The 14,422-nt window shown below is 42.5% G+C and overlaps 4 protein-coding genes across 4 annotated transcripts; 1 reads left to right on the top strand and 3 right to left on the bottom strand.

The window, feature by feature from the left end:
- Nucleotides 1–2,632: 2,632 nt before the first annotated feature.
- On the bottom strand, nt 2,633–3,710 carry GL218_02557 (Vegetative incompatibility protein HET-E-1; the record flags this gene model as incomplete). Its single annotated transcript, XM_033579081.1, has 3 exons — nt 2,633–2,713; nt 2,781–3,011; nt 3,063–3,710. 3 exons carry the CDS (start codon nt 3,708–3,710, stop codon nt 2,633–2,635), a joined length of 960 nt encoding a protein of 319 aa, XP_033439244.1.
- Nucleotides 3,711–4,286: 576 nt separating this feature from the next.
- On the bottom strand, nt 4,287–4,733 carry GL218_02556 (uncharacterized protein; the record flags this gene model as incomplete). The annotated part of the gene is made up of 1 exon (XM_033579080.1): nt 4,287–4,733. One exon carries the CDS (start codon nt 4,731–4,733, stop codon nt 4,287–4,289), a length of 447 nt encoding a protein of 148 aa, XP_033439243.1.
- A 5,690-nt stretch (nt 4,734–10,423) lies between these two features.
- GL218_02555 (uncharacterized protein) lies at nt 10,424–10,961 on the bottom strand (the record flags this gene model as incomplete). The annotated part of the gene is made up of 2 exons (XM_033579079.1): nt 10,424–10,844; nt 10,897–10,961. 2 exons carry the CDS (start codon nt 10,959–10,961, stop codon nt 10,424–10,426), a joined length of 486 nt encoding a protein of 161 aa, XP_033439242.1.
- Nucleotides 10,962–12,323: 1,362 nt separating this feature from the next.
- GL218_02554 (uncharacterized protein) lies at nt 12,324–13,163 on the top strand (the record flags this gene model as incomplete). The annotated part of the gene is made up of 1 exon (XM_033579078.1): nt 12,324–13,163. The coding sequence occupies one exon, from the start codon at nt 12,324–12,326 to the stop codon at nt 13,161–13,163; it is 840 nt and encodes a 279-aa protein (XP_033439241.1).
- Nucleotides 13,164–14,422: the final 1,259 nt, after the last annotated feature.

The following is a 14,422-nucleotide window of genomic DNA, read 5'->3' as shown; positions in this document are numbered from 1 at the left end:
AGTCTAGGAATTTCAACGGAACGGACATATACACCTTCTCAAAGCACCAGCAGTCTGGCACCCTCTAAACTGTCTTCTAGGGCAATCGCCCGGAGGAACAACGTGCTCAAGTTAATCAAACGAGTTCATAAACGTGAAGAGAAACAGATCTTGATAAAACGAAAATTGTTGTACACAGAATATAGATCACTGTGTACATTGATGGAAGAGTTAGAGGACAAGGAACTCTGTAAATTCTTCACGTATGAGCTTCGGTAAGATTTCATCTCACAGCAATAGAAATTCTGGCGAGTAACAAAACAACTAGTTATGATTATGGGCGTTACGAAAAACAATTCGTCATTCGGATGCCGTCTACCTATCATGATTCGGTAGCAGCTTCAATCAATACGCATATAACTGACTGGTTAAAAGACGTCAGGGAAGAGCAAAGTTTATGCAACGGGGTGATATGCACAGACACAGAAACTATTGATATTGCTACAAACATTAGAGCCAAGTTGGCTACAGAAGTGAAGCTCTCTCGTGATCTAGCTGATCCTGTTTGCGATAGAAAACAGCCGGATCTATCTTTCAGATTCCGGCATCCAGACACCAGAGGTCCGGGTCTTGTAGTAGAAGTTGCGTGGTCGCAAAGGGGCTTGAACTTGCCGAAGATTGCTAGGAGTTATATCGAGAGGACGAATGGCAGGGTTAGAACTGTCGTTGGAATAGACTTGAATGAAATCTACAAGTCAAAGCGGGTTGAAGGGCTTTACACTGGCCGCGCGACATTCTCAGTATGGAAAGCGAAGTTTAACGATAGTGATAAAGTAGTTTCTACGTGCGTAGTTCAGGACCTGGTAAGTTCTTCCACCCTCATGAGAGTAGCCTAACTGACTCTAAGTGGCAGCCTTTCCGAGACAAAGATGGAAATACTAACCTCGAGGGGGCGTTGCATCTATCGCTACATGATTTCATTTATGAAAAGACTGTCGAGAAGCTGAAGGGATTTCAGAGTCCGGGGCTGGTTATAAGCCCACAAAAGCTCTGCGAATACTTCGTCGAAGCCCTGGAGCAAGCTCAGGCCGAAGAAATAGATAATACTGTGGATGATCACAACGCGGATGCGGTATCTACCCATGATATAGCGATTCGGCCTTCTTAGGTCTTGCCTGAATCTCCAACACCGCAGAGAGCTGGGGAGACTACAACAGGTCAGTTGTCACAAAGTTCTGCTGTTGACCGCACGAGTATCTGGAGGGGTAGGTTGCGAATGAGGCGTCATAATAGGTCCCAGAGCCTATTACAGTCCTCGGCGTCGTGATGATGAATTTCTACTGTAGAAGAAGCTAGCCGACAGGAACGGAATTCGATTTATTGAGATGTGTTGAAACTGCTACGTACGAAATGTAAATGTTATAGAACTGTAGGGATATCGACTAGTTTTGAATGGTTGATAAACGGGGCCTATTTTACCTATACACTCTTTTATCAAAGTCAATTAGATTGATTTGACATGTCCATTGCTAGGTAATTGCTCATCATTTTATCAACTTGGCTGATTAAGACTGCTGTATCTATCGTAAACCAGCTCTTGTAAAGGGGGCTTGTTCACTTGCTTATCAAGGAGACTTATTTTAACAGGGGGTTGGGCGTTCAGGGGCCAACCACGTGGTATAATGACTTATTCAAACCCTGGGGGTTTTGCGGGTAGTAAGTGTTATAGTTAATATTGATGAAGTAGCTTAAATTGTGCTAACTGATCGGGTAGATATGTTACGAGATGAAGTAACAAGCACGGGAATAACCCTGCTGTTCTTAATACCGACTATGAAGCTCGAGCTATACATACCGAAGGTATCCTGTGTTCCAAATATAAGGTAGGTATTCAGCAATCATAACAAAATGTGCTGAGTTTGTTCCTTGCTTTCAGGATTGACCGGTATTACGTTGAATTGCATAGTAAGACTTCGTCCAGATTTTTGGCGTCTCGTGTGCAGTGATATCTTTAGATGGCGTATGCTAGGCCTCCCTAGTTGCTCGCCAGGTATCTCAATGCTGGACACTTTGTATAGCATGCTTCCTATAGTAGCCAACCATCCTGATATACTAGTAGGCTTGAATAGCATGCGAAGTTGAGGTAATAAATGATACTTTACGTCGGATATGCTTATTTTCCCAGTTAGAGGACTGACTGCTAGCTTGCACTGGGATATATCATCAATAAGAAACCCCAAGGGTAGGCTATTAGGCCATTCAAAGATGAACAGGCGTCCTTTGTATTGCGTGCCATGTAGTACATATAATATCAGACCATTTCCGACAGTAGTATCTCGCAGCGGGTAGGGGTCTTTCAGGTCGAAGCCATTATCAAGCAATACTTGTATGTCGATTGGAAATAACGAATTGAATCGTGTTTCGGATGTAGTCGATCTCATCTGAGAGCTTGCAGCTTTGAGACACACTCTCTTCCATTCGGCTTTCATGCATGAATCCTCTGGTATAAGGAAAGGCGGCCATAATAAAATACGCTCATACACGTCAAACCCGACCCGAGATTCTGCCAGGCAGTATTTCAATGGTACTGCGATGACAGATTTCCGTATGCGACTCCTTGCGACATTTGCAGGTTGCCACGTAGAAAGACGTCTCAGTAGTGAGAGCTTAGGGGGTTTCCGATAACGGCTGTAGAAATCGTGATCGAATCCGAAGAGGGCAAGCTGTACGTTATCTTCGAGGGTTAATAGAAGAAGCTCGACTTCAATTCCGTTGTTTGTGCGTATAAAAGTAAAAGGTACCTTGTTCCTCTCAAATCTTCTAGGGAGAAAATTGAAGCCTGCGAAGAGCGAGGGAGACGGTGCCAACGGGAACTCGGCCATACGGGCTTGAAATATATCGGTGCAAGGTATTCCAAAACCCCATATAAACAAGCTAGGATCGTTGTGCTGTTTGATATATTCTTCTTGAAGACGAATAAATGCCCTGTTACCCTCTCCATATAGGAGTGGCATATTGACATCGAGTATACCCTTGTCGAAGATTAGTAGGTTGAAAAGGCTTAGTTATACAACGTTACGTACTAATAAGCAGTATGCCATGTCTTCCTTTCTTGTGGTCTGGCGGCGGGATGCCCATGATAGCTTTTCAGCTGCAGTTATATCTTTTATTTGATCTCTATAATATAGGACCTCCTTATTTATGTGCGTTATGGAAGGCAGCATTTCAATAATGTCAGGTAGATGCAATGCCATGTCGTAGCACCTGAAAGTGCCAAAGGCATGCCAATTTCGATCAAAGAAAATGACGCGCTTGGGGGCAAGTAACTCTTGGAGCGTCCAGCCTCTAGTCCACCAGCGACTTTTTCCCAGCACGGAACTCCCAACGTAACCCCTTTCATCGGCTTCGACGTCAGCTAGATAGACGTAGCAAACAGATGATTCTTGGTACCACCGGAACATTAAATTGATTGCCTCTGAAAGTTCTGTTGGATCTTTTTTATCTATGCAGCAAGTATCGATCCAAGCATAGTCGAACCCGTCCTTGATAGCTTGACGGCAGAAACATTCGATCTTTCGATAGCCAGATGTAAACTTGGTCTCTTTGCTGTGTAAAGTCTGAAATGACACTTCATCCTCACCCCACGTATGCGAGAGTATAGCGTAACCAGAAGCGTCTTCCATGTCGAAAATATCCTCCAATTGCATCGTATGCACATTGAGAAGACGCATTATTGCGGTGTTTCAAAGGCCGCGTTGGTGCTCAAAGCTAGCATTGCTCTAGTGCGATTAGCTCTTACGAGCAACAAATCTAAAAGGTAAGACTTTTATAGAAATTTCTTCCAATCCAAAGTAATTATCAAGCTTTAAGTCATACGTGTTCATCGGAGAACTGGTCGTGGTAGTTATAACCAGATATTGTGGCTGCGGCCCCGTCAGCTCAGGTACCCAATCAAATCTATGGATAATAAGCCTCAAAATGTAACACTGTGTGTTAAATATGGTAAGCAGAATAAAGGGGCTCAGCTTCAGTTGTATACATCACCGGTATCTTAAGTCTTGTCAACATTTCCTTGCTTGCGCCTACATCTATTACAGTACATAAGCTAGGAACTTTTATGTCTTTTTTTCGTCTAATTTCTGGTGTTATATCCCTAACTGACAGCCGATCATCTAGGTATGTCGATAACACCAGAGGTTAGGGTTAGGGTTAAGATTTCATTCGACTATCAACTATCCTAGAAAGTTGGCCTGCTTTTTGACAGAGCTTATTGCTGAGTACAATACTTCTGTAATATATATCTAGAATTACCCTGCTCTGTAATACGTGTTGTGCATCTTCAACTCCTTGAGAAACCAGTCATCACCTTTCCGCACATAGCGTTCGTGGTAGTAGCCTCCACCGCTGTGGTGTCCTTCAGTGACCGAATCCTTCGGACCGGCGGAGTATTGAACGCCAAATACTGCTTTAACCTCGTCGGGGCTGATCTGCTCCAGATGCGGTGGTGCGATATGATGAATTACTTGTGAGTTCTTAAGTCTGTTTTCGAAGTACTTCGCCCAGTCTGCAGCCGATGACCAGTTAAACTCGACTCCTTTTTCGTTCATAATTTTGCCATCTGAGTAAAAGGTGAACGTTGAGTCGGGTAGGGTGACCTCTTCTTGGAGCTTTTGGAATTGGTCGGTATCGACAAGTCGGCAGTATAGATGTTTTTTGTTGATGACCTTTTGCGCAACTTCATACGAAATGGCCATCTTAAATAGAAGTGTTCTTATGACAGAGTTTAACGTTGGCTATATGGTTGTAGGGAATGCTGTCTTTGAGGTAGTCATATAATCATCTTTATTGAACTCTAGTAAACATGGTTGCAGAGGTATGGGCTCCTTTTATATTCGATTTCCGATCAAAAGCCTCGCCGCATAGTAGCATGATATGCTTGGTTCCGAAAGGAGCTTTCTTATCTAACAATGCTACGAAGGGTATTAATCTAAAATCCGCCGACCGATGCATCTCATTGACGAATCATAACCTCCCTGTGCCGCTATCTGTCAATCTCAATATGGTGGCATTTAAACCCCGTGGTCAAAAAGCAGGTCATGCATGTCTATGTATAACCCATTTCAGGTACCTAAGATACCTACCTACCTACAGGTAGGTCCACGTATATGTATATGTATCAGATACTATCAAACTACCTTCTAGTGATCATACCGGGGTTTGGTATGTGATGAATAATCATCTTTCGGGTAATTATAGTAATTAAAGATAGCTGCCGATTATGTTGGAACGATCGCCTTTGGCCAGTTAGGTTTGATAACCAGGTGTGTGGGAAATACCCTGACTATTTCGGTTTATTTTAGCTATCGCGTTGGGCTTTAAGGTCCTTTTCCACGGAGATTTTCTACGTTACCCGAAGCGGGTCCGTAGATCAAAAAATTACCTACACTTGTGAGGGGCAATCTTCACGCGGTAAGACGAGGTCAAGGCGTTAGTAGGCCTGTTCCGATTATGCCATCGCTGCTATGATGCGGCACAGGATCAAATCGGGGGTTTGTGCTCCAATAAAGGGGCATATACACTTACAAATACATAATTGTTAGTTACTGAGTGCATGAAACCCTTGCAAGCCGACTTGCATAGAGTACGGGAAAGATTGTTGGCCTGTATGAAACAGCAGTTCGATATATGATAGTTAGCATTCGCAATGTAAGAAGTTCGCTTCTTTTCCAAGTCAAGACTCATTAATAAGGACTTGTGTGGAATCATGAGTTATAATCATCTTACTCTAAATTTATTACTTACGTCGTAATAATACCCTACTTATTACGCATAGTTATGAGTCTTAGAAAGCTTTCTTCGGGAAGTATACTATTAGATGGAGTAAATTGGAGAATTTAACGCATCATCGAAGATAAATAAGTTAAAAATATTATGAACCGAAATATCTTTTGAACAATCTCATTACTACAGGCGCCTTTCAACCTCCCTTTTATCCTTTCATATAAGGGTAAAGATACTTAAAATCTTAAAGATCTTTCCATTTTCAGCCTTCAATGTTGACGGATGTTAAGCTAACCGGAAGATCAAACATAGAATAGGAAACATGTTAGTTAGAGGTATTAAAAAAGTATAGCATCGGAATGTGAATTTTTATTCTCGGAACATACCTATATATAATAGATTATTCTTTTATCAAATACACATCGGGATTATAAGCTTATTAATACAGCTCCTCGTGTATTTTATAACCAATATCAACGCAATATATGGCTTGATACACACGCCCTTGATTATATTATTATAATGTAACGATGAGAAGATCCGTGACGCCCTCCACTCCAAGAGCTTCGTGATACCTGAGTCCGTGTTAGGAGGTGAGTATTATGTTGCTATGTACGAATAGCCTCACATTGTTTAGTTATTGAGTACTTAAGTACTTAGATATACAACTAATACTATGATTCACTTGTATGTTCGTCTGGTCATTGTAATACATACTTAAAATTACCTAATGCTACTATGAGAGCATTATGAGCAACTCAAAAATCATTAGCTTATGTATGTAGATAACCCTAGATCCGACAATTCCCTGGGGTGGTTTTATTCTGCAAATCCACTTCTCCATTCACTTAGCTTTCAACCCCAAGTGCCCCAGAATCAATTGCGGTGCTCTTGCTAATCTGTGGAATGCCAAGGACACTGACTCGAGGTGATATTCGGCTTAGAACGCCCAAATCTTGAAATAATTATACGCTCATCGTTTGAACCCGGGATGGACGAGTAGTTTACTGACTTAAAGTATTTGGCCGGCTTTGCTGTTAATTAATTATTGCTTAAATAGAATCTCATGTGTCTACTTAAATTGTCTTCCAAGATAAAGATCGCGTATATTGTTTGGAAAGTCACTTCATATTTGGACGATAAGCCTTTACTATGTAATCTGTTTCTTCTTCGATTCATACTAGTTATATTGTCGTATGACTGACATAAGCGACACTGGTCCAGAACAAATACTAAATTAGTGGCGTTACCTAGAAACATCCTTATTCCTGGTCATTTTACTTTATAAAACCCTTATATACCCTTATATAGCATACGACTAGGCCCTTTCTTCCAACGCCCAGACACTACGGCAATTACCATACAAGACCAGGTACGGGGAGCCATGCCGGGCAAACACAATCGATAGCAATGCATTAAGAAAACAGATATATACCGAGACACCTTCCCAGCTACCTCAAAGCAACGGTTTCCCTGTTGCGACAGGTGTTGCAAGCATTGTCAAACTACCCCAAATGGCTAGAATATCAACAAAGAACGCTATGCCAATCTAACTAACTGTTTAGCCAAAGGTTAAATAATATCATACGAAGATATTGTCCATTATAAATGAGACTATCATCGAATGATAATTCGACTCTCTCAAAGTATCAGATGTCAAACGTCGAAAGACTTATTGGACCTACCTAAGATTTAGGTATAAATTTGATGGGTACCTAAGTGCCTAAGTGTCTTAAGGAAACGAGAGATAGCGCCGCTTTAGACAGATCCTTTTGAATCATTTTCCCCTGAGTTAATGCAACCAAGTTCGCGGGACTTATTCTGCGACAAAAGAATTTACACTACGCGTCAGCCGCAATCCTTACTAACACAACTATAGCTTAATACTTTTCTTGTTTATAAAAACTATTCCGACATAGGAAAAGCACCTTCGGAAATGTCTTCCCCGAGAGCTAAGTATTTTTTTAGGGGCCGGAATCATACCGACTGAATGAAGCGTATGATTACCACAGACTGTTTGATCGAAAATTATCCCTGTCTTCATAGTCTATCGTTGGATCTAACTTGTACCTAGTTACGACTTTGTTAGAATCGGGAGCCGGCGTATAATGTTCCATTGGGAATTCACTAATTAAAAGATCTACAGCTATTATCAAAATTATTATTGGCCTCTCATTGACTAGCGAAATATTTAAAGTTCAACTCGACGTGATTTTCGTTTCTAAATACCCACAGACCTTGCCATATCCAGTAAGTCGATGAAATAGAGGCACATAGATGCCACACTTCAACTAAAATTTTTCTAGACTATCTATTAAGAAATTCGTAAGCCTGAATGTAGAAGTTTCGAACCCATCCCTGCGCCTTTAATTTTTTTTCATTCTTAGTACAAGGTACATGGTGATAGACTACATTCTTCCTAAGTCGACCTTCATGTAATTGAACCATTTTGGCGAGGACCTTTTGTAGTTTGAACTAGCCGAGACTAGTTAAGCTGAGGAAAATGTACGCACTGACATTGATCAAGGCAGGGCTGAGCTGAGTGGTCTGACTCGTCTGGATCTTGGTACTGGAGCAGGGGATATCCACGACAGCATGGGGTTCCTTACTACGAGCTTTTCTAGATCGGTATGACTTCCGGACGATAAGGGACAAGCGATGTTAATGCAAGCTACTAACAAAGGACTATCGACGGCCTCGAAGCGAAGAAGAAGCACCGAACGCTTGGTTCATTTAGTAAACCCCTAGTTCGACGCCATCTTTCGTCAAATGCGACATACCCCGTATTTTGCAACTCATCGATGTGCAGATCAGGAGATCCAGGGCCGTAGCGGGAATTAAAAGTAGACCAGATATTAAAGAGACCCTGCGCAATGGATTCCTTGACGTCGCTATTTCTTTGGTTGTGGTTTCTTATCGATCTAATGGAATAATAACACACTATAATCTGGTCTCTACAACAATCCGAGCCCTCATAAGGCTGACAAGCCCGAATACCATTAATCATCCTCGTTGTAATCGAATAACGACACTCTTGAGTATTACTCTGTTAAACAGAGCCCTGCATGCTCTAAAATGGAAACCACTGAGCCGATTGATCGCACTCAAATAACGATTCTCCTTACGGTATCAACAGTGTTAACGGGTATCTCAGGTAAGAACTGCATCGATACTTTCGTTTATTTCGCTACATAAATTTATTACGTCGACTAACATGAAGAGGAATAGCCGTTGTAGTAATCACTCGATCATGGATTCGGTTTTGGGTTATGAAGAAAGCGGGCATGGATGATTGGATGTCTGTTGGCGCTCTGGTATGCTTCATACTTTGCCGTGAAACTACCTACGTTGCCTTTATACTGATAACTGGCAGATCTTTACCATTGGCTACCTCATAACCCTTTACATTGGAAAAACCAAGGGTATGGGTTCTCCTATGGGGACTATCTCTTTAGAAAATAAGGAGGCGCTCCTCCAGGTAAGTTCTATATACCTCCTATAACTGTATATGGTGTGGCATGGCGCTAATAAGTGAAAAGTTAACTTTCGCCATCGAAATTCTATACTACTTGGTTTTAACTTGCGTCAAATCATCAATCGTGTTCATGTACGACAGATTCGGTATGTGCTTCTCATTTTATCGTCAATATTGTTACATAATATTAACCTTGGCTTGCAGCTATATCGGACACGTTTAAAAAATTGTGTAAGGGTACAAATGGCCTCTTAGCTATATTTTTCGTTATATGCATTGGGGTAGTAGTTGGACAATGCACACCTCTTCAAAAAGCCTGGGACCTCTCGCGATATATACCAGGAAGTTGCATAGATACCACTGCTTTCTTTTACTGTCAGTACTAAGCACCCATTGACAGAACTATTCAGGGATCTAACTGTTTTCTAGTCACATCTATTTTCGGAATCATTTTAGACCTTTGGATTCTCATGATCCCTCTACCCACATTAAAGCATCTACAGATATCGAAGCGCAGCAGGCATGTTCTATACGGTATCTTTGGTGTGGGTGGCCTCGCAACGGCCTTCTCTTGTGCTCGACTCTACTCTATACATACTTATACACAAGCTGCTGATCCTTTCCGGGACAGTATTCTTGTACGTACTCACATTCCTCCTCTCTAAGAATCTTCGTCTAACCCTATCGTAGGTTAATGTTTGGTCAATGGTCGAAATCAACGTGGCGATCTGGTGCGCAAGCGCCCCAGCACTAAAACCCCTATTCTCTCCCCGACGATTTCTCGACAGCGCAAAGTCATCGTCAAGTCGCAACTATCACAACCTAAATCCAGGCATTTCGAAAAATGGTATCGAAGGATCGACATCGCAATCGCGCATTGTTGCTATGCATAGCGATAATTACTCTGCCTCGCCAAGGGGATCCTTGCACGGCCCTGATGATATTGAGCTGCAACGGCCTGGGCAGGCTCATGTTTAAAAAAAAAAAAAAAAAAAGATTTGTTATTTATAATGCAGGGAGTCATGCGGAATTTAAAATGCCCAAGGTCGGCTACCACTCTACGAAGTATGAGGAATTAGATATGTCGGGAATATACTAATCTAATTAAACCTGTGAAATTCTGCTCTGATCTTATCGCATCGTATAGTCCCTCGAATATTAGGTAGGTATCTAGGTCTAGGAATTGCTTTACGCTAATCTCCTGAAGAACATGTCTCCGTTCTTACCATCCTGAGTCTTTGACCTAAAACGCATCATCGTCTTGTCTTCTAACAACGTATAGTTCTTCTGTAGCTCTATCCCAACCCACGTAGGTAACCAGGCGATCTTTGTCGGCCCATGTGTAATCTGACCCACTTCGACGTCGTCCGTCGTCTCGCTGACGTACCAAGGCCCAGAATACGCCAGCGTGTGCTTTCCAATAAGTGCCCACTCAGCATCTGTGCCGACGTCCGGGGCGGCCGTATCTATATCTCCGGGACGGTCCTCCGGCCTAGAAGACATAAAGTTGGCGGACATCCAGCCGGCAGTATTGTAATTCAACATGCCGACAGGAAACTGTCCCAACGCGGGGTCCGCGTCGTGCGAGATCGTGCCATTGTCGAAGTAGCTTAGCTAATTGTAAATAAAGATTATCTTATAATAGGCTGGCTCCAACTTACGACGTTACATTCAGGTAGAGCCAAGTGCCAGTGATGGCCTTCATTACCTCGTCGGGTTTCACCATCGTCGCTGCTTTTTCTTAACTACGGACTTGTCTGTTGCGCTATTAAGTATATGTATGAGAAATATCGCAACAGTCCATCTGTCACAGACGTTATTCCATCTACTTTTATAGCAATAGGGGTAACTTATCGGCCCGTCACCAGTGGTATAGTGTTCATCTGTCACCCGTTCACATGCTGGTTACCGGTTAAATTGAGATTCAACTTATCACTGGTGTCAGATAGGCATTATAACCCGACGAATCAATTCAGCTCGCCAGCTGAATAATATTCCCGTATGATGGCATTAATGCCACGGTATATACGAGTGGGGGTACCCTTTCGCTAATGATCAGATGTTGCTTTACCCAAACCTCACCCTCTCTTACTACTCCATTTAAGATGGATAGTCTGATCAGAGCACCGTATAGCCTGCATAAGGTAAGAGAACCCGAGAGTAAAGTCCCACTTCCTACCGAGGGCTCGGTATTATTCTTAAGGCCTATAGTAAAGCTATAGACCCGCATCCTACTGCCGATCCTCATCCTTTATTCGTTTGCATGAATATAGATGAGATCCCCAATTCTTAGGATCGGTTATACGATGCTAATAGTAAAAATGAAATTAATCTTGAACTTTGGGGTCATTTTTGATGGAATGCCTGTTGCAAGTACGTGTAAATATAGCACTTTAGGGTAGTTAGTTTTTATAACATTAGCCCAGCAAGTTAATACATAAATTTCTTTCCCGTATGTAACAATGAAGATAACTATTGTCCTTTGTACTAAAACAATGAATTGATAGACTTTTGATTTAATGGCATCACAATAAACTAATCATTATGCAAGAATCAATTAGTTACATGCTTTGAGACTGTCTCGACACTAAAAGCTGTATATACCCCACAATGTTTCTCCTTTATATATATGATACGTGATTCAATCCATACTAATAGTAGCGGTTGCCTTTCAATACAAGATCTGCTATATATAGGCCTCGACCTACCGCATAGGTAGAGATTATATCCCTAATTAGGTGACACCTTGAAAGCAGATATTGGAGATGATTTCAGGCTTGGACAGGGAGTCAAAAAAAACCAACGTAACTATACGACAACTTTACGAGTGTATGACTACTTGTATAATAGTGAATAACAAGACTGAAATATCGTTACTCCCAGAAACAAAGAAAATAGCGGTTAAGCTCAATCACAAAACGATTGTTGTTCGACAACAAAACATTGATACCTTTTGGACACAGGGATAAAGATTTTATTGGACATAAGGAGACTCTTCATCCACCATATCGATTTAAATAAGTCGATTAAAACATTTTTGACAAATATCCACATCCCATTAAAAAAAAAGCGATTTAACCTGCCGAAAATGAAACGGGGAGGCTATAGACGAAATCGATATAAAGGCCACCGCTCTTCACATACCCGCTACGGGCCCTATGAATATGACGAGTCGAGCGAGGATAGACCGGATTACGACGATGGCTATTTGACCCCTGGGCCACCACCAAGACGCAGTAGCAACTCTAAGCATAATGGTAATCCGCGACTGAAGTCTGCGCCTAAAAAGTCGCAACCCTTCCAAAGGCAAGCAAATCCTTTTCAACAATCCTCCTCGCACACTCATAACGATGAGCAGCAGCCATCGGGAGAGCAGCCCGAAGAAGAGGGGATCCATCATTATCACCACCACAACCACTATTATCACCATCCCAACGGCACCTCGCCCCTCCCAACGCAAACCGCAACAGGGATGAATAACGACATAATGATGACCGACTTCAGCGCAATAAATGCTCTCGAGGGACGCCTCTCCAAGCTCGGGAGTGAGATATTAGAATTTCTAAATGCCATGGCAAGCCAGAGTAACCAGACGAAAGAATTCATCGGGAGTTTCGTTAACTACTTGAGACAGGCACATCCCGATTCCGAGCTTAGCAGAGTTCTGGGCGGTATTCCCTCTCAGCAAAACAGACCCCAAGCTCCCGCCATCGCTCCCACCGTCCCTCCCGGCCCCCCTCCCGCCAACCCTTTCACCGTTCCCGCTATCACTGTCACTGCCCCAACTCCTCCCAATGCCCCGACCAACGCGTCGGTTGGCCGGACGGGCGCGTTCGGGAGAAGCAGAAACCGGGGTGGTTCGGTCGACTCGGAAGACGGTAGAAATATGACCCCAATAATGAAGAGACAGACTCGTTTTGTGCAATAATAGATAGCAGTGGATTGGGGAGGGGTAGGGGGGGAGAGTTTCTCCTTGTCGAAAACGGGCCTAGTCCTAGGTGAGAGCCCGGTTTGTAGATGGCCACACGGGCCCAAATTGCGCGATAAAGCATACGTGAATACTTTGTACATAGGCAGTGTTATTAGGGGTCGCTGGAAATTCCTTCTGGTTTAAGTTTCCCTGTTTATAAAGTATTTTAGTTGTTAATATAAGGATTTCCAATGCCTAAACAAAACTCTTCTCTTCAAGATTTTGCCCTTCAACACTTTGTTCTTCATCGCCTCCTTTTTCTTCGCATTGATTATTTGGGACTTCTCGAATGTCTGTCCGGTGAGTCGTCCGCTTGGATCTGGGACTGTGTAGAGGTAGACGTCGATGAGTCTCTCCTGGACTAAGATATTGGATAAATGAAGGAAGAGAAGCTGAAAAGCAACTTATGATACCAAGAAGCGCCCCTAGGGTAGATAATAGTCCTAAGTACCCTTGATCATAGCTAAAATCAATACTATTGACTCGATGTAACGCGGCGATGCGGAAGCCTGTAATGACAATGACACTGCAATTTGTGTTAATACCAGTTATTATTTTAATATTGGTTTTAATATAGATGAGTGCGAAACCTGGTACTTACATAGCGCCCGCTGAAAATATTAAGAGAGTGCTGACTTTGCGCCTCAACTTCATATTAAGACGGAGAATAGGGCTTATTGGCAAGGCCAGAATAGCTAGATCAATGACGAGGCCGCTAACTTCTAGGGCAACATATGCTACAGTTTGATTCCCACATGTGCCTTGGACCTGCGTATCCCATGATGCCTGGACGGGGCGGCATATGAGGACACTGGTCAATATAGCCGCAAGTCCATTCATAATTGAGATGCCTATTAAAATCCATGCCCATCTCATAATCCGCTCTATTTTAAATATTGTATAAATCAAGCTTAGGGCAGAAAGCCGAATAAACATGTTTATAGCTGCCCATAGAGCTTCATTCACAAGTAGGGACTTCACGATTGCAAATAGGATTCTATTAGCAAATGTTCGACCTAACACAGCCTTATACTCAATAACACACCTTAGCCGTCAATTCAAACTGACTTCGCGCCACATCCGAGACGTGTTGACCTTGGCCTTCATCAATGACTGCCCAGGTAATTTGGCATACTAGGCCTAATGTCATACCAAATGCGATGAATGTCGAGATATCATCCCATGAAAGTTTCCTCTTCTTAATACACATGAATACG

The sequence above is a fragment of the Daldinia childiae genome (genome assembly GCF_008694065.1).
Source record: "Daldinia childiae strain JS-1345 chromosome Unknown Scaffold2, whole genome shotgun sequence".
Taxonomy (NCBI): Eukaryota; Fungi; Ascomycota; class Sordariomycetes; order Xylariales; family Hypoxylaceae; genus Daldinia; species Daldinia childiae.
The sequence above is the reverse complement of the archived record's forward strand: the minus strand, read 5'-3'. Positions and strand labels throughout refer to the sequence as shown.